Source organism: Camellia sinensis, chromosome 14, assembly GCF_055761805.1.
Source record: "Camellia sinensis isolate YWXY chromosome 14, ASM5576180v1, whole genome shotgun sequence".
NCBI classification, from domain to species: Eukaryota; Viridiplantae; Streptophyta; class Magnoliopsida; order Ericales; family Theaceae; genus Camellia; species Camellia sinensis.
In genome coordinates, this window is record NC_138974.1 from 38,004,880 (window position 1) to 38,025,602 (window position 20,723).

General features: G+C 38.7%; 1 protein-coding gene across 1 annotated transcript; it reads left to right on the forward strand.

The window, feature by feature from the left end:
• Window positions 1-15,883: 15,883 nt before the first annotated feature.
• On the forward strand, window positions 15,884-20,230 carry LOC145806919 (uncharacterized). Its single transcript, XM_082904776.1, has 5 exons — window positions 15,884-17,484; window positions 18,010-18,137; window positions 18,621-18,975; window positions 19,094-19,208; window positions 19,832-20,230. Exons 1-5 carry the CDS (start codon window positions 15,884-15,886, stop codon window positions 20,228-20,230), a joined length of 2,598 nt encoding a protein of 865 aa, XP_082760902.1.
• Window positions 20,231-20,723: the final 493 nt, after the last annotated feature.

Consider the following 20,723-nt stretch of genomic DNA (forward strand, 5'->3'; position numbering starts at 1 on the left):
GTTTGTCTTTTTGTTCTATTCTGCGAATTAAAGGCCTTATCAACATCCATCACGAAATTGACTTGGTTTCTGTGTTATTTAGAATTTTTAGAATTTTAAGGTAGGTTTAATTAGAAATCGATTCGAAATGAATTAAATTAGAATAATTAATAGCAATTAATTAGCCACTAATGATATTCCCTAATTAAGCCTATATAAGGCATAAGTAAGCTCTTGATTTCATTTTTACACTCTCATCCCCTCATCCTTGAGCTAAAAAAATGAGAGAGAGAGAGAGAGAGAGAGAGAGAGAGAGAGAGAGACCAAGAGAGAAGTGATCAATAAGGGAATTGCTAGAGAACTTGGAGGTTTTGGCTTGGGACTTCAAACAAGTAACCAATTAGAGTGTAATTGATCATCTACGGTAAGAATTCAACCTTCTACCTTTGGGATTGAGTCACTTAGCACATGAATTCAAAGAATTAAGTTGTGTAATTCTAGAATTGAGCTTAGATAGGTGAAAATGAGAGTGAATTATACATGTATGCATAATTCTCATGCTTTTGAAGTTGAAGTCAAAGAATTTTTCCACATGCATGAAGCTTTACTTGCATACTTTGAATAATTTTTAACTTGGTTTCACCTGTATTCCTTCAAGTGTTCATGTTTTAGAAACGTTGGACTTGCATCATCACATGCACGTTATGTTTTTACACTATTAAGTTTAATTTTAAAGAATTGGCATGCTTTGGGCCTTGATTTTTGCAAAATGATTTTGAATTCATGACGTTTGAAAAGTTTACACAAGTTTCCTTAAGCTTTGGGCCCAAAAGGATGTGAATTATAGCTTTGAATTTGTGAGTTGGACTTGGGAGTGCAATTTGAAAATTCCAGAATTTGACCTATTCGCTCAAGCGACCGATCTTATGCTCAAATGACCACCTTTGTTTTTGCACCCCCACTCGAGCGACCAAAAGTTGGCTCGAGCGTAAAATACATGCTTCCAGAAGTTCACAGGTTTTGCAGACCGCTCGAGCGACAAGAGTTTCGCTCAAGCAAAGACAATAGTCTCACGCTCGAGCTATCGTCGAGCATGTGTCGAGCAGAAAAAATCACACAATCAGTACTTTTGCAGAGTTTACAAACGGCTCGAGCGACCACTCATATGTTTGGACGTCTGCTCAAGTGAAGGAAGTTGCGCTCGAGCGAGACCCTTGTTTTCAACATATTTGCCTAAGTGTTGAATAGCGTGTTTTGGCATCCTCATTGTAACCTAGGCATTCCAAAGCCCTAGTTAAGACATAATAATGAGGATAAAGATTAAAAACATACTAAGAAAAAAACAAAATGAACTAAGGATTATCTGGGTGTGTGTTTCAAGTATGTATTTGTTATGTTCGTGTAGGTCACGCGCCATGAGCTATTTCATTTGCCTACTTTATCTACCAACTCTGGAGCCATCTGTGAGTAATAACTTAGTAAAGCTATATTCAACTTTATTTATTTTCTGTATATGGAATAAGATCTAATTATGAAATGTTATGCTCTGTACAATGAATGATTGTCCAGTTTCTGACAAGCACTCGTAGCGATAATTCTGTGGTTCAAGTATGTGATATGTTTCCAGTACTGGAGGTTCCTTTGTAGAACTAGCAAGTATGTGATCTGTTCACAGTACTAGAGGTTCCTGTGTGAAACTGGAAAGTATATTATCTATTTCTAGTACTGGAGGTTCCTTTTTGGAACTGGCAAGTATATTATCTATTCCCAGTACTGGAGGTTCCTTTATGGAACTGACAAGTACAACCCTTAATGTTCCGTATTTGATCTGTTAACGCTATGGATGTACCATATATGAACAAGCATGAATCATGATTTCTGTATATAATCTAAACAAGAATATGAATATGAATCTGTTTCTATTTCTGAATTTGTTGGGACATCATTCATTAAACCTCTTTAGTCTGTTATTATTCACTGGGCTTCCACTCACTGTTTATATTATGTATGTAGTGAGCAGGCGCGTGACCAGGCTTAAGCTGCTGCCTAGAGTTTTGGGTCAGCCAGCCACTGTGCCTCCTAGGGAGGTTCCCGTTTAAGAAGTCAAGGTTCATGGACCGTGCTTTGAGTTTGTCTTATGAAGAACATTTATTTTGTTTTCTTCATCCGTATACCTTGTACGGTGTTGCAAGACTTATATGGATATAACATCATATATGTATATATTTTATACAAGTTTTAAATTTATGTTCCATGTATGTCAGCACAGCTCAATGGACTACGTATATTTATATATTTGCTTCCCCAGCCCCTAAATTATATGTTATTCTGTTCAGAGGCCTTTGGTAATCCAAGGATTACTGGCTGATTACAATGTTAAACCTATAGGGGCGAGTTTGGGTCGTGACACTTTGAACTCACTCCATTGCATATATGATACGTTTCAAAGTTTTGAGTTTGAATTGGCACAATTGTCATGCTTTTGGACTTTGATTTTGCGTTGATTTTAGATTCTCAATGTTTTACAAGTTTGAGCTTGTTTTCTCAAGTTTTGGGGCACAAAAGTTGCATTTTGAGACTTTGTGTAGACCGCCCGGAACTCCGACTCCGCACGCGAGGGCGCGAATCGTTGTTCTTAGCTACTACAGTTCAAACTCGTGTCACGATTCAGAATCTAATCTCACAAAGTGCAATGTGAGACCGATAAATCACCAAAGAGTCCAAATCCGACAAATCATTTTGGAAAATCAATTTTAATAAAGAAGTGTCAAACATGGACTGCTTTGCCAGATACAGAGTCGCCAACTAAATGTTTTATTTTGGAAAATTTAGGAAATCCTGACTCGTGCCTAAGGCCACGTGTCTGTCATCACCAAAGTTGCCTCGGTTCAGGAACTTGGATACGAGAGGGGAAGGTCATGTAATGAGCACCCCCGCTCGCCCGATCAAAGATTGACCTTTACTAACATGATATTTTATTTTTGAAAACACATGTGTTCTTATTCCGGTTATTAACCTAGAATTACTATGTGATGTGCACAGCATACAAGTATAAACTAGATCGCCTAAGTTGGAACAAAACATTTCATGTTCGTTTGTTTGAAAACGGTTTAGAGGTGCTACTCGCAAGTAGACTAAGTCGGGGATTTTGCCACTCTCAAGTGGGCTTAAAACTCGCATTTCGATGAATTGTTCTAATGCAAACAATCCAACCTTCACCCACACGCATTCAGGCAGTTAATCACTTAAGCAGTTAATCACCTAATATGGCAACATACACATCTCATGCAGTATGCTAAAGTGTAAACACTCACAGTGTACTCCGAGCCAAAATAGAGAACTAGTTAGAAATCATGTATGATCCTAGTTCATGTTAAGATGGCTAATGCAACACATGCAAAAATGCAACTAAAATAGGCTCGGCTATCTAGAATGGCATATGAAATGCAACTTGATAACATGTTGTTAAACACATATTCAAGTAAATGTATTGAAATACAATACGGTTAGTATGATGCGCCGAGCCCGGTGCATGCAAGATAGATGAATGATGCACGCATGCAAGCATAAGGATGCTAATCAAAATATGCCCTAAAACTAACCATCGTAAGCGGTTAAGTAAAAGGAGAAAGAAATGGAGATTGGAAAACATGCATCGCACACACGCACGGTTATTACAACATTGTGCCCTCTTGACGGAGTGTCCGAATAAGAAGCTAACTAGCTAATCTAAGCTAATTAAACTAATTATTACATCACAAAACTAATTAACTAACAAGTTAACTAATTAAGTACAAAACAAAACTAATTAACTAACAAGTTAACTAACTAGTTATTACAACACAAATAAGCAGCTAAACGCATTAACTGCTTAAATACAGAACCAAAGCATAAACTAGCTAAGGAAAGCAGTAAAGAGAGGTCCTTGGGATGAGGAGTGCATGCATGCCCGGTCGCCTCGTTCGAAAATCCGTCGCGATGCCCCAATTTGCCTCTGTTTTCAATTGTTCTCAGGACCTTGCATCAAGCTCCATATAGCTTCTAACTCATTTTGGGGACCCTCAGGAGGGCTGCCGACCAGTTATTGGTATTGCCAACCACTTGCCGACCACCTATGTTTGCTGCAAACCAGAAAAAGTGGTCGGCCAACCACTTTTACTGGTTGGCCGACCAGTTTTTGCTGCACTTCTCTAGTTTGCTGCAACAGAGGACAAGAAGGGGCATGGCAATGTATTTGCAACATATGTCTGCACAACCACCCTCCCTATCATTTCTTAGGCTCAAGGGAGTGTAGTTCTCGACCCACGGGCCACCAATCACGCATCTCGATGCATGATGGCCGAGAAGCCATGATTGCACGAATCAATGTGAAATGAGTGTACACATAACACATAAAGCCTTAACCTCTATCATGCATGATCAAGAGGATCGGCGATCGAGAATTTAGGCACGTTTCATCACTTCAAGTATAAAACGTCCCTCGTTTCTCGTGCTCGGATTAACACTTAATCCAAACAAATGCAATGCAACTCAAGCATACAAACATGATGTAAGGCATGCATACACAATGCAATGCAACATAAGCAACCTAACAATGCTAATGGCATGCATACACAATGCAAAGCAACATAAGCATTTCAACACAAAGCAAACAACAATGCAAGTGTAATGAAATGCAACATAAGTATGCATCAACAATGCAAACACCAAGCATGCAAAACACAATGCAACTTAAGCATGCAACACATGATGTAATGTAACAACATTTGAACAACATGCTCAATGGACTTAAACTAAAAATGGACAGACCTCAATCATGCCCAAATCAGTTGCCATAATGCTAAAATAAAGGCATGAAAGCAAGAGAAATGCATGCACATGTATTGGCCTATCAACTAGACCTAAGAGCACAACTCTCAAGGGTGCTCAAGGAGTGACAATCATGGAAGTGTAACAAAACTATATGCACTGAAATCAAGTATCAAATGATGCCAAATCACTCAAACAATACAAGCATAGCATGCTAGGGTCCTTAAAGCATTAAAGCTAGCAAAGAGGATTATACAAGGGACATGCAATACATGGCACAAATGCAAGAACCAACCATGGACAGAGCTCAAATGGGTCAAAACAAAGACCAAAGCATGCTGAGTTGGGGCTCAAATGTCTAGGCATGCATGCATGCACACTAAGCCACAAACAAGGCAACAATGCACAACCCCTAGAGGCACTCAAAGGGTGAAAGAAGTGGGAACATGGCAGTCCTATATGCTCTGAAATGTCATGGTAAATGATGTCAAATCATCCAAACAACATAAACATAGCATGCTAGAAGGCTCAAAGCTTGAAACTAGCATAGACACTTGCACTATAGCTATGCAATACATGAAGCATATGGAAAATACAACCCAAAACAGTCCTAGAGCATGTTAAAATGATGCTAAAATATGTATGGAAGGAAACCAAAATAAGCTAGCATGGTGACCATAAAGCATGAAATATGAAAGGCCAAAAGGGAGAATTACACTACACCTACTAAGACCAAGCATGAGATGGCTTCGCCAACAAAAATCAGAGTTATATCATGGAAAAATAACCCCAAATACACACTGAAATGATAGCTCACAAGCTTAGGCATAAAGGCATATGTAATGGCTCATGTTTAAACCATAAAGCGTGAACTTTCCAAAGCATGGAAGGAGTGGCAAAAGAAAGTGTATGACCACACTACATGTACTGAAATCACATTTCAAATGATGGCAAAATCATGAAAATAGTCCAAGTAATGCATGCTAATGGACTCAATACACAAAGGCAGTGAGCTAGATTGAACCATGGCTATACAAAAAAATGCATGCATGACCACAACAACACAAATCAAAGCTTAAGCATGGTAAAACATGGCCAAAAACTTCTCGGAGTTAAGCCAAAATCATGCTAGAATGATGAGCTCAAACATGATGCACATTAGGCCAATGAATGAAATTGCACTACAAGTGCATGGAGCATGCAAGATGCTAAAAAACTAACCCAAAGCAGATCTAAGGCATGTTAAAATAGCACCAAAAACCTACTGATATGGACTCAAAACATGCTAGAAAGACATGCTACTTCATGAGGCACACAAAGCTAGTTTGTAAGGATTTACACTACAAGTGTATAAAGCATGTAAGGAATGACCAAAACAAGCCAAAAAAGTCGCATGCCATGTCAAAAATAGGGTGTCTACACTTTGGATTTGAGTTTTGAGCTTGAGAGCAAATCTGGAAATTCCAGCGTTTTGCTCCTGCGCTTGAGCGAAAAAACCTGCGCTCGAGCGACCATTTATGCATTTGTACTTCCGCTCGAGCAACAAATAGTTGGCTCGATGGTGAAATACACGCTTCCAGAAGTTTGCATATTTTGCAGACCACTCGAGCGACAAGAGTTGGGTTTGAGCGAATACCCCAGTCTCACACTCGAGCAACCGTCGAGCGAAAAATTCAAGCAACCAATATTTTTGAAAAGTTTACATACTGCTCGAGCGAAGGAAATTGCGCTTGAGCGAGGCCCCTATTTTCAGCATATTTGCCTAAGTGTTTTCAAGTGCATTTTAGTATCCTCATTGCATCCTAAGCATTTCTAGGCCAAGATTAAGACATAATAATGAGGATAAGAAGCAAAAACACATCAAGATAAACAAGAACTAATTTAATGAGTTCAGGTGTGTAATTCAATATGTATTCGTTCTGTATCTGTGTAGGTCACGCGCCACAAGTTATCTGATTTTTCTACTCTGCTTGTTCTACAAGTGGAGCCCTCTGTGAGTAATAACTTTCTAAAGCTATGTTTACGTTTAAGTAATTTCTTATATGATATGATATGATAAGAAATGTTCCGTTTTCTGACATGTTATGTTCTAAATCAATGAATGATTGTCCATATATTGAAAAGTATTTGTGGCATTCTTAGCACAAGACCCAAGCCCGGAGATAACAATACCGTGGTCTATGAGCACAAGGCCCTTGCCTGGGGATAATAATACCGTAGTCTCATGGTCCTTGCTCGGGGGTAATAATACCATGGTTTCATGGCCCTCGTCCGGGGTAATAATACCATGGCTTGTGTATGTTATTTGTTCCCGGTACCGGAGGTTACTTTATGGAACTGACAAGTATGATCCTTAATGCTCTGTATTTGATCTGTTAGCACTATTGGATGGACCACATATGATTAAACATGAACTCTGATTTCTGTATATGATTCGAATAAGAATATGAATATCAATCTGTTTCTATTTTCTGAATTATTATGGGACATCATTCATTCAACCCTTTACTTTGTTATTATTCACTTGGCTTTCGCTCACTATTTATATTATGTATGTAGATGAGCAGGCGCGTGGCCAGGCCTAAGCTGTTGCCTGGGAAGTTTTGCTTTGTCAGCCAGCCACCATGCCTCCCGGGGAGGTTCCCGTCTAAGAAGTTAATTTTGTGAATCGTGTGAAAGATGTTTTGTTTTGTTTTTGTCTATCTGTGCATAGGGCTAAGTCCCTTATGATACTATCTGTATGGTGATGCATGACGTATGAAAGTTAACACTATCTGTATATATATATATATATATATGTTTTAAATTTTATGTCCCATGTACGTTTACACAGCTCTATGCACATTATATTTTGTATATTTGCTTCCGTAGCCCCTTATATTTTGTGATTCTGTTCTGAGGCCTTTGGTAATCCAAGGATTATTGGCCGGTTACGATCCTAAACCTATAGAGGCGGGTTTGGGTTGTGAAGGATTTAGCATCGTACCTGGTCAGTAATCCGTGATCACCAAAGGCCTACTTAACAGTAATAACAATTGTACAATAAGAGGGGCCGGTGGAAACTTGTAAATATTAAAACATAATATCCAAAGAGCTGTGAGGACTTAAATGAACAACACAAGTTTCATATACTTAAATATGCACAAACACTTAAGTCCATAAGACGTTTATATACAAAAACAAAACAAATGTTAGGGAATTAAATCCCAAAGCCAAAACAAATTATACAACATTCACTTGACTTTATATAACATTCAAAAAGGGTGGATTTAGATCACCCCAAAAAGCCTTGACATAAACGGTTCGAAACCTCGCAGTGAGACACAATAGGTTGGCTTGACAAAACGGAATCAGGTTAGCACCGCTAACTTTGCTCCGGTGCCTGACCACTTATATATATATATATAATAAACTGTGAGCTAAGCCTAGTGAATAACTATGGGAACCAGAAAAATATAGATACTAAACTTATTGGGGCTAATTCAAACAAGGCCTACAATGGATACAACCTAAACAAATATCACATCCCTCTATCTATATAAGGGAGAGGGCATCCCAAGTGAAGGTAAGTCTCATCTCTCTCCACAAAACACACACACCCCCCTGCATTTTTACTACTTCTTTCCTTGATTCGACGACTAACTTTATCATCGGAGTGTCTTCGGCCGGCAACCTCGGTTGGGTGGCGTCGACTATGTTTATCATTGCAGATCTATAGGGGTGAAGCTTTTCTTTTCATTGGATCTCTTCAACAATCCACGTGAGAGGGTTTTTCTGGGTCTCACAATTGGCGCCGTCTGTGGGAAGCGTTTGAAAGAGTTCAATGAAGTAAATAGTAAACATGTGACTGTAAGTAAAAATTCAACAACACTTTGATGGTGATCTATGTTCTCTTTGATTAAACTTATTTTAAAATTATTTGAAAATCGGTTCTTGAATTATATATACATATGTGTGTGCTTACAAACTCTGGCAAAACCTTTGTTTATGGTGCATGTTAATGAAAAAGTTTTAAACCAGAATAAAATTCATAGGTCTACTTTTACATCTCTGTTTTCTCTCTCTAAAAATGGGTTTCACACTTTTCTTGATGCAAACATCTTTTCGGTAATTCAATACAGTTGCTCGGCTAAATTTATACATGGGTCTGTCCATTTATTTATTTATTCTTATTTCTCAAAACTTATTTAAAGTTAATTCTTAAGATGTATGCACGTATACCTATGTTAAAAATTTATGTAGAATCCAAGGCTGGGTCTTCAGGTTTTCTTTCTCTAGAATTATTCCCATCAAGAGACATTGCCATAGAATGGACTATGAGTTATGATAAAAAAATTATTATTATTTAATTAATTGTGGTAGTTGGCAAACTGTATACATATATATATATATATATATGCATGTAAATTCAAACAGTCTAATCTGGAGGCAACTTCAATTGTCATGAATAGCTCATGTTGATATTGACCAAAATCTCGACAAAACCGAAGATCCAAGATGTATTGCATACGTAAGGACGTCTTTGTTTGGTTTTCTTTGTGAGCAGCTTTGATCGGCCAAATTCACCCCTGGTCTTTATTTATTTATTTATCTCTCGGCTAAAATAAATTTAACAGATCTCTCGACTTCAAATTTTTTCGACTCCGCGTATATAGGTAAAAAAAAAATACTTCATGCATAAAGAACTTTATTAATGACCTGTTGGGTTCAAGAACTACATATTGCAATTATACCATCTTCACTTTCTCTCTCTAGAAGTATCCTCAGCAAGAAAAATGGGCAACGTTAAAACCACTTCAATTACCATAAAGGCTCATAATATTTCCTTTCCTTAAACTTCTAACTCTATATCTCTATGTATAATTTCACCAATTTATTGTTTATATAAAACTATGATCTTTACTAAAGTTTTTGCATAGTTTGAGTTGGATTAGGTCAACATTATTGTTCGGCCAAAACAAAGCCAAAAGGAGATGATCAAGTATTCTTGGCCAAAGAGGAGTTGTGAAAGAAGTATTTCGGCAAACCAACGTTGCCAACTTGCCAACCAAGCGATCTTGGCAAGCCGACACTCAAGATGCGTCGCCGACCAAAAGTCTCGGCCAATCACGAACCAAAGGTATCTAGACCCAACTAACAATCCCACTAAAGTGTTGCTCCACCTAAAGTTTTGCGATGTCAATCCAACGATTGTTCCGCAATACCATTCTCTCGGAGGTGCTGGCGCACTGTCACGGTCATTTTGGCACGGCCAATTTGCCAAACTCGGCAACACCAAAGGCCAAAGTGTTGCTAACCAAGTTCTCGGCGAAGTCAAAATTATAAATGAGGCCCCGTGTTTTGGCACTAGTTACCGACTAAATGCTAACACACTGCAAAGGACTTGACAACTTGATATTTTGCGATGTCCCACTAACCATACACCACAATTCCGATTGCCGACCACGTATTCGGCAAGCCAAGAATAAAAGGGAATTGTTGCACAAGTGTTCTCGGCAAGACAAACCCAAAGCGAAGGCCGACCATTAGCTTTCGGCAAACGAGAAAGTTGACTTACTTTCAATGTAGAAATGATGCCACCCAGCCAACAGTTCTGCTCAAGATGAACACTCAACTTAATAACATTCAGCCAAACGGCTCAAGTTCTTCGATAAACCAACAATGGAGCTGTTTGGCAACCCAACAAGGCTATTCAATAGCTTTCCATTTATATTCGGCGTTCGAGCCCATGCATGTGCATTTCGGCAGTGCCATAACTCATAGCCAATTGCTCGGCAAAGCTCCAAAGCTACCCTGCATGTTATCAACTCGGCTTCGATAACTTATTCGGCTTGTTCGGCAACTTATTTGGAATATTAGCAACTGCAAATCCGTATATTATCAATTCACTACTTATTTGGTATGTTACCGCTGCCATTCGGCATATTATCAAGAGCATATTATTATCATCAACGCTGCATTTTATCTAGCATTGACAACTTAGTTAGCACTAATATCTTGACTTCAGTAACAATATTCCTCGGCACTAATCTCGACATCGGCATAGAACTAGCATCTCGACTTGCCGAAATCCACACCGAACAATACCAGAGGATTTGCTTCAACTCAATGAGTCCAAAGCCACTAACCACATAAGCAAAAAATTAACCAGCGCTTGCCAATAGTTGCGCAACAACCCATATTTTCAACAACATTGTTGAAATCAAGTTTTGATTATACCAGTGTGAAGTACGCATTAAGACTAGTCCAACTCAACAAACAGCGTCAAAACCAGAGTTGACAATGACAAACATAAGATATTATCATATGCTTCGCGGTTGAAGTATAACCTGTTGATCTGAGCCCTCTGATCCATTTTGGCTACAACGATGCCATCATCCGTCCGATTACAACGAGCGAATAATTGTTTCCAACTGTTTGGAGCCTTTTGAACACATCCGTATGGTCTGATTTTGCAAATTCCACACCCAAAATTATGCAGTGCCACATATCATAACTCAAACAACACTTTTGCCACCAAGCCTGGTGTAGACACCCCAATTTTGACTGCTCGTAAGACTTAGGCGCTTTATTCCGAACACCCGATGATGAAAGTTACACTGTGCAATCTTTTGAATTCTCAGCGAAGAAATTTGGATTCAAGCTCTAATCCCAAACCTTGCACCCCATTTTGGCCAAACTATTTTATACCAAAACCTACTTTCAAAATATTTGTCCAAATGCTTCTACGATGTTCTAAGGCTCGCATTTCATTTAAAACTACACTTGTCAGTAAACCGAGTAAGGATGAAATGGAAATAAATGATAGGGAGGTGAACTCTTTGAAAACAAAAAAATCTTTAAAACATCTTGGTTAAAGGTTTGGAGTTGAAGAAAATGGGAGGAAAGGGAAGAAAACTAGTTGGGGAGAAGTTGGGTATAAAACCGTTAAGAGAAAACTAAGCAGCCTTCATTAAATCAGGCTTATCTCTTTCTACACTTAGACTTTAGCTGTGATGCCACCACCATTGGAAATAGGACTTCTGGGGCTTCAGTTTAGACTTAAGAATCTCCTAAAACCGAGTCCGGATGAGGGAGATATGACTGTTTGAAGTTAGGCATAAATCTGATAAGGTCAAAACTGAGCAACCTTCACTAAAATAGGAATATATCTTAGCACACTTAGAATTTAGATGTGAGGCCACCTCCATTGGAAAGAGGACTTCCGGGGTTTCATTTTAGACTTAAGAATCACCTGAAACGGAGTCCAGATAATAGAGATATGCCTATTTGAAGTCAGGCCTGAATGCAGATTTTGAAGTCCGATCAGACCTCACCGAGGTCATGCCACCCCTTTTGACTTTTCAAACCTGCCTAAATGTGCTGATATTTTGAGGAGTAGCAGCTCAAGGCCTATACATACAAGGCTCAAAGTGATGTTTTAAGGGAGACAAAAAAACATTATCAAGAGTTAAGAAAACAATATCAAGTTAGAAATATCATATATCAAAGAGAAATATCAAGTTAGAAACATCAACAAAGAGAAATATCAAGGTGTTAGGCAATATCCAAGAGTTGAAACCATCTTTGTTCTTCCTTGTTCTTCCATCCATCCATACCATACAAGAGCTTGAACTTGGATCTTGATTTGAGAATTGAAAATCACACTCAAACTTAATGGTGCTTTGGAATCAAGTTTGATTTACAACAAGAACACTTCTCTACAAGAGGCAAAGCCTCCTTACTTTCATTTCAATCTTTGTTCATCTCTTTCTTGTGTTTTCTTATTATTTTGGGACTGTTTTGAGGGCTGAAACTTGTGATTAAAAGCTACCCAAAGGTGGAGGGGTTAATCACCCTTCTTTGAACCTTATTCCAAGCTTGAATCTTTGTGTTTCCCACTTGTTTTCGCTAATTTTTCCCACTGTTTTGGGGCTGATTTGGGATTGTTTTGGGGCTGTTTTTCAACATCTAAACTATGTGATTTGAAGTTGTAAAAGTGGAGGGGTTAGTCACCACTCCTTCTACTTGTTTACTAACTTGATCCTATTTAATTTTGTTCGCTTTCTATAGCTTAATTTCAGCATCATTGTATGCTATTAGGGGGCTGCTTAATTTATTTCAATGATTTATGTTTTAAATATCAAGTTTGTTTGTACTAACCAATTAATCAACTTCACATAATCATCTCTGCAACCTCCTTCCATTCTTTGCTTATTTCGATTAAAAAGTTGTGAAAAATTAAGATTGTGGTTCAAGTATAAGAAAGGAACTCTTCCATGCTTAATCGTTTAATCTCTTCAGAGGTTCATTACCAAAGGTATAAAACGCTCTATGCTTAATGGTTTAATCTCTTTGTAGATTCACTACCAAAGGCATAAAACGTTTTATGCTTAGGAGGTTCATTACCAAAGGTATAAAACATTCTATGCTTAATGGTTTAATCTCTTTGGAGATTCACTACCAAAAGCATAAAACGTTTCATGCTTAGGAGGTTCATTATCAAAAGTATACAATGTTCTATGCTTACTGATTTAATCTCTTAAGGGATTTACTACCAAAGGCATAAAACGTTCTATACTTAACGGTTTAAATTCTTTGGAGGTTCACTACCCCAAATGTATACATGTTCTTATACTAAATGTAACAACCTCGACCCTTAATTAACGTTAATTCATGCTTAAGTGTGCCTAACAAGTGATTAAGAAGAAATCATGAGTTAATGACATGTGTGTTGCATTATTAATGTGTCCATACATGTTTAGCGTAGAAAGACATGTTTATGTTTTAGTTTCGATTTCCGAATTGAAGGCCTTATTGGCATCCGATACAGAAATTGATTTGATTTATGTGTTAATTAGAACTTTTAGGATTTTATAGTAGGTTCAATTGAAAATTCATTTCGGAACGATTAAATAAGATTAAATTAATCCCACTTAATTGCCTATGACTTTAGCCAATTAAACACCATTTCTTTTATGAGTCCACTCACCTCTTCTCATCCACTTACATACACCTTTGAGCCTATTCTACAAAAGAAAAACGTGAGAGGGAGAGAGAGAGAAGGAGGATTGAAATCAAAAGCAAGAGGAAACAAGAATTGCTAGGGAATTCAAGGAGATTGGGGTGGGACCTTAGAGAATTCACCAATTAGAGCTTCATTGAGAGGTTGAGGTATGAATTCAACACATAGATTATGTAATTGTGTTGTTAAGACATGAATTCTTGAGGATTAAGTTGAGTAATTTAGGATGGACAAAAAGAATGAGAGAACATAGATCATATCATGCATGCATGCATGCATGTTTCATAGCATTTTGAAGTTGATTTTCAAGAATTCCCTCATGCATGTCTTGAATTCACCTCAATTTTGGGAAATCATTGAGTTTCATGTTGTTTTGTAACATTTGACCATGTTTTGAGGAGCTTTGATTCAAAGAATTGCATGCATGTTACGTTCATGGGTTATTCTTGAGTTTCAAGTTGAATTTTGTACAATTGGCATGCCTTTGGGCCATGGTTTCTTGAAATATCTTTAATTCACGTTGCTTTAGGGTCTTCATGTATTTTCTTAAGTTTTGGCCCAGAAAAAAATTGAGTTTGAAGCTTTAAAGGTTGAGTTTTGTGCTTGAGGATCAATCTGGAAATTCCAGATTTTTGATCCACGCTCGAGCGGAAGACTTCACGCTCGAGCGTACACTCTGAGTACATGCACTTCTGCTCGAGCGTCGAGAGTCACGCTCGAGCGTGAAATGCATATACCCATAAGTTCATGTGTTTTGTAGTCCGCTCGAGCGAGGGAATCCGCGCTCGAGCGAGGGTCTGAGTCTCACGCTTGAGCATGGGTCGAGCGTCCATCGAGCGTGAAAAACATACAACCAGTACTTTTTCAAAAGTTTACAGTCTACTCGAGCGAGGGAATTCACGCTCGAGCGGAGCTTCATTGTCTGCATGTCCGCTCGAGCGGGAAAAGACACGCTCGAGCGTGGACCCTATTTTCAGCAAGTTTTGAAAAATGTTTTCCAACACATTTTTGCATCCTCATTCCATCCTAGGCATTCCTAGGCCATGTTAAGACTCCATAATGAGGATTAAAGACTAGAAACACACTAAGAACAAACGAAATAAGTTATGTACAATTCGAACGTGTGTTTCAAGTGTGTATTCGTATGTGTGTTCATGTAGGTCACGTGCCTCAGGACAAGTGAAGTGCCACTTTACCATCTAATTAGAGCTATCAATCATCTGTGAGTAATGACTTTGTAAAGTTATGTTCAATGTTAAGTATTTTCCGAATATTAGGATATGAAGTAATTAGTTTTCTGAAATGAAATGCTGTGCTTGAAACGAATGAATGATTGTCCAAGATTCTGAAAGTTATTCGTGGCATCCTAAGCATCATATGATAGGCGTCCCTTCATGGGTCATCAGGTCCTTTTATGGGTCATCAGAAACGTCTCTGTGCACATGAGTCATCAGTAAGCCTTCATGGCAGTCCCTTTGTGGGTCATCAGATTTGTTAATGCTAATGGATGTGTCACATATTATGATATGATACATGTACAAGTTTTGACTACGAATGTAAAAATACCTATGAATCTACTCTGTTATGGTAACTAAATATGTACAAAGCTTTGTTTCTGTATGGACATCATTCAATAAAATCTTTACTCTATTTTTATTAACTGGGCTTTAGCTACTGTTTATATTATGTATGTAGGTGAGCAAGCATGTGATCAGGCCTAGAGTTGATGGCCTATGCTTCAGTTTTGTCAGCCAACCCTTGTGCCTCCCGAGGAGGTTCCGATTGAAGTCAAGTTTCATGGCTGCTTTTGTAAACACTTTATACTATGTGATGTTTAGTCAGGATGTCTTTTGGCATGTACTTGGTGTGCGTGTAAATATTACATCTTGTTATAAAGAAATTTTAAGTTGTCTGTTCCATGTATGTCAGCACGGCTCAATGGACTGTTTATGTTTTGTATATTGCTTCCGCAGCCCCTCATTATATGCTATTATGTCATGAGGCCTTTGGTAATCCGAGGATTACTGGCCGGTCTCGACGCTAAACCTATGTGGTAATGCAACAACAGAGGCAACCTTAACCGAAGTGGTAATGCAACAACAGAGGCAACAACATTTACCACCTCCACCCTTGCCGGCTCAAGTTGAAACGGGCAACAGTGACATAATTAACCTGACTCATAAATTCATGAAGATGAAGCCGCCAACGTTCCTGGGTGGCATTGAACCACTACAGGCAGAAACTTGGCTACTGGAGATGGAAAAATTGTTTGAAGAGTCTCCCTGTTCTGAGGTCCAGAAGGTCTTATTAGCCACCTATACTCTAAAGGATGAATCTCGGAGATGGTGGTTACTAGTTCAAAATGGCAACGAGAATATGACATGGACTCAATTCAATACAATTTTCTATGACAAGTACTTTTCCCAGTGCTTCCGAGACCGGAAGGTTTCAGAATTCCAGGAACTCAAACAAGGTAGAATGTATGTGGCTGAGTACGAGGCTAAGTTTACTGAATTAGCTAGGTTTGCTCCTCATATGGTGGACACCGACTACAAGAAGGCCCGCAAATTTGATGGTGGACTGGATCTGGACATACTGGATCAGGTGGGAGTCCTGAACCTACCCACGTATGTGAATATTTTGGATAGGGCATTAATGGCAGAGTCCATTCTAGCAGCGAAGAAACAAACTCTCGTCTCACGAACTGATTGGACGGGAAAAAGATCTGGGAGCAGTTTCAAAAAGGGTCGTTCATTTCCTGGGAATAAGAGGCAAAACACAGGATCTTACAGTAGCTCAAGCCAAAGTAGTGGCACTATACCGACTTGCCCAGAATGTGGTAGGAAACACAAGGGAGTTTGTTATCAAACTTCAGGCGCCTGTTTCAGATGTGGAAAAACTGGTCATGTGATGAAGGATTGTCCTATCAGGTTCAAAAATACCAACCATCCAGCGACAAGCTCAGCCGGATCCGCTTCTGCATCCAAGATCAATACGAAAGCTAATACCGGGAAAGAGATGTTGAGACAAGGGCAGGTATTCGCTTTAGTGCCTAGAGATGTACAAAACACTGAATCAGTAAGGTCAGGTATCATTTCTATTTGTGCTCAGAATGCATATGTGCTGATTGATTCCGGTTCTACACATTCATTCGTATCGCATGCTTTTTCTCAGAAATTAACTAGACCATTAGAATCTATGAACTGTGTGTTATTTGTAACTACACCGTCTGGGGGTTCCATGATATGTGCTTATGTCTACCCGGCATGTGATGTTGTGATTGGCGAAATGACATTGTATGTTGATTTATTACCCTTGAACATCGATTATTTTGATTGTATTCTGGGTATGGATTGGTTGACTAAATACTGTGCCACCATTGATTGGGTAAATAAATCCGTCACATTTCATCCACCTGGTATGCCCGAGTTTACTTTCACAGGAAATGGGGTAGTCCCTCCGCAATACTTGATTTCTTTTATGAAAGCCAAAAGGCTGTTAAGAAAAGGGTGTCGGGGCTATTTGTGTAGCGTGTTGACTGTGTCGTCGGATAGTGCCAGTATTGAAACTATTCTTGTAGTTTGTGACTTTCCTGATGTGTTTCCCAATGATCTACCCGGGGATTTAATTGATAGGGAAATTGAGTTTACCATTGATGTAATGCCTGGAACACAACCTATCTCCAAGACTCCGTATAGGATGTCGACTTCGGAAATGAAGGAACTAAAAGTCCAACTTCAAGAACTCTTAGACAAGAAATTCAAAAAGAAAGACGGGTCTTTGAGGCTATGTATTGACTACCGAGAATTGAACAAAGTGACCATTAAGAACAAATATCCATTACCCCGAATAAATGATTTGTTTGATCAACTCCAAGGAGCCAAAGTGTTCTTTAAAATTGATCTTAGGTCCGGTTATCATCTGCTAAAGGTTAAAGCAGAAGACGTAGAGAAAACTGCATTCAGAACTAGATATGGACATTATGAATTTTTGGTAATGCCTTCTGGAGTAACAAATGCACCTACAACTTTTATGCACCTAATGAATAGGGTTTTCAAACAATATCTTGATGAATTCATTGTTGCGTTTATTGATGACATTTTGATCTATTCTAAAAACAGGGAAGAACATGAGAACCATCTGAGAACTACCTTGTAGATTTTGAGAAAAAAGAGATTGTATGCTAAATTGTCAAAATGTGAATTCTAACTTGACAGTGTAGCATTTTCGGGGCATGTAATCAATAAAGACGGTGTCTCTGTTGACCCTCAGAAGATTGAAGCTATCGTGGACTGGCCAAAAACGACAAATGTGACAGAGGTTAGAAGTTTTCTGGGACTTGTAGGTTATTACAGGAGATTTGTGAAAGGCTTTTCAAAACTTGCCATGCTATTGACCCAGTTAACTTAGAAAAATGTGTCATTTGACTGGAATGAGCAACGAGAGTCAGCCTTTCAAGAGTTGAAGACCAGATTAGTGACTACACCGATCTTGACTTTACCTAATGATACTGATGGGTTTCAGATTTACAGTGATATTTCCTACAAAGGTTTGGGCTGCGTGCTAATGCAGAATGGGAAAGTAATTGCTTATGCCTCTCGGCAACTTCGTCTACACGAGAAGAATTACCCAACACATGATCTTGAACTAGCAGCTGTAGTGTTTGCCCTGAAAATTTGGCAACATTATCTGTATGGGGCAACTTGTGAAGTGTACACGGACCACAAAAGCCTCAAATATTTCTTCACTCAAAAAGAACTGAATATGAGACAATGGAGATAGTTGGAATTGATCAAAGACTATGATCTACAGATTTTATATTATCTAGGGAAAGCTAATACCATAGTTGATGCCTTGAGCCGAAAGTCGATTGGAAATTTTTCATGTTTGCTGTCCAGCCAAAAAGAATTGCTACACGACTTGGAAAGGAATGAGATTGAGATTCTGATATGTAAACTAGGCGGAGTACTAGCCGTCATTTCTGCTCAACCCGCAATCATTGAAGAAATTAAACAGAAACAACTGGAAGATGAATACTTGAGAAAAATTGTGCAAGAATTTGATTCAAGACCGAAGCCGGGGTTTGTGTTTGAGGATAAAGTGTTGAAGTTTCAGAATCGCCTCTGTGTACCAGATTCCTCTGATTTGAGAAAGCGTGTTATGACCGAAGCTCATAGCACCAAGTTTGCCATGCATCTGGGGAACACGAAAATGTATCACAATTTGAAACAGAATTTTTGGTGGCCGGGAATGAAAAAGAGTATTGCAGATTTTGTGGCTAGATATCTACATTGCCAACAGGTTAAAATCGAACATCAACAACCCACTGGTTTATTACAACCACTTCCAATACCGAAATGGAAATGGGAACACATTACCATGGACTTTATTGTGGGACTGCCTCGCTCATCCCGAGGTATGGACTCTATTTGGGTTATAGTTGACCGTTTAACTAAGTTTGCTCATTTTCTACCTATTAAATCTATCTACAATGCTGAAAAATTGGCCCATATTTATATGAATGAGATTGTGAGATTATATGGGGTGCCAGTGTCTATTGTATCTGACAGAGATTCAAAGTTTGTGTCAAGATTTTGGCAGAGTTTGCAACAGGCTCTGGGAACTGAACTGAGGTTGAGTAGTGCCTATCATTCACAGACAGATGGACAAACTGAACGGACCAACCAAACTTTGGAAGATATGCTCAGAATGTGTGTATTAGACTTCCAAGAGAGCTGGGAGACCTATTTGCCGTTGGCTGAATTTGTGTATGACAACAGTTACCATTCAAGCATTGGAATGGCTCCTTACGAAGCTTTGTATGGAAGGAAATGCCGATCTCCAATATGTTGGGCTGAAGTAGGTGATAGACATTTGTTGGGACTGGAACTTGTGCAAAAGACAACTGAGAAAGTGAAACTGATCCAGCAACGTCTAAAAACTGCACAAAGCCATCAAAAAAGCTATGCAGATGTCCGAAGATGAGATAGAGAGTACGAAGTTGGAGATCACGTGTTCATTAAAGTGACCCCTATGAAGGGTCAAACTCGGTTTGGTGTCAAGAGCAAGTTGGTGCCAAGGTATGTTGGACCTTATGAAATTTTTGAGAAGATCAATCCAGTATCGTATCAGGTAGCCTTACCAACGGTTATGAAGCATATGCATAATGCCTTTCATGTCTCTATGCTTCGGGATTATCTGAGGGATCCATTACATGCGATTGAGCCGACTCACGTTCTGTTGAATGATGATTATACTTATGAGGAAAGGCCTATTCAGATTGTGAATCGAAGGATAAAAAGACTAAGAAACAAAGAAATCCCGTTAGTGAAGGTGGATTGGCAGAATCATGAAGGAACTTATGCAACTTGGGAGACAGAAGAAGACATGATGAAAAGATACCCTGAACTGTTTCCTTTAAATCTAGTGTTCTTCTAGAATGAAGGTAACTCGAGTTTGGAGGACCAAACTCTTTCAGGGGGGAAGACTGTAACAACCCCGACCCTTAATTAACGTTAATTCATGCTTAAGTGTGCCTAACAAGTGATTAAGAAGAAATCATGAGTTAGTGACATGTGTATTGCATTATTAATGTGTCCCTATCTGTTTAGCGTAGAAAGACGTGTTTATGTTTTAGTTTCGATTTGCAAATTGAAGGCCTTATCGGCATCCGATACATAAATTGATTTGATTTATGTGTTAATTAGAATTTTTAGGATTTTATAGTAGGTTCAATTGAAAATTCATTTCGGAACGATTAAATAAGATTAAATTAATCCCACTTAATTGCCTATGACTTTAGCCAATTAAACACCATTTCTTTTATGAGTTCACTCACCTCTTCTCATCCACTTACATACACCTTTGAGCCTATTCTACAAAAGAAAAACGTGAGAGGGAGAGAGAGAGAAGGAGGATTGAAATCAAAAGC

What these genes read in the sequence shown, in the direction of transcription:
- LOC145806919 (XM_082904776.1), top strand. Translation starts at nt 15,884, where the DNA reads ATGCAACAACAGAGGCAACAACATTTACCACCTCCACCCTTGCCGGCT. An exon ending in AAGTTTTCTGGGACTTGTAG is followed by an intron (nt 18,138 to 18,620) that starts GTTATTACAGGA and finishes TATATTATCTAG; the next exon opens with GGAAAGCTAATACCATAGTT. An exon ending in ACTGCCTCGCTCATCCCGAG is followed by an intron (nt 19,209 to 19,831) that starts GTATGGACTCTA and finishes ACCCCTATGAAG; the next exon opens with GGTCAAACTCGGTTTGGTGT.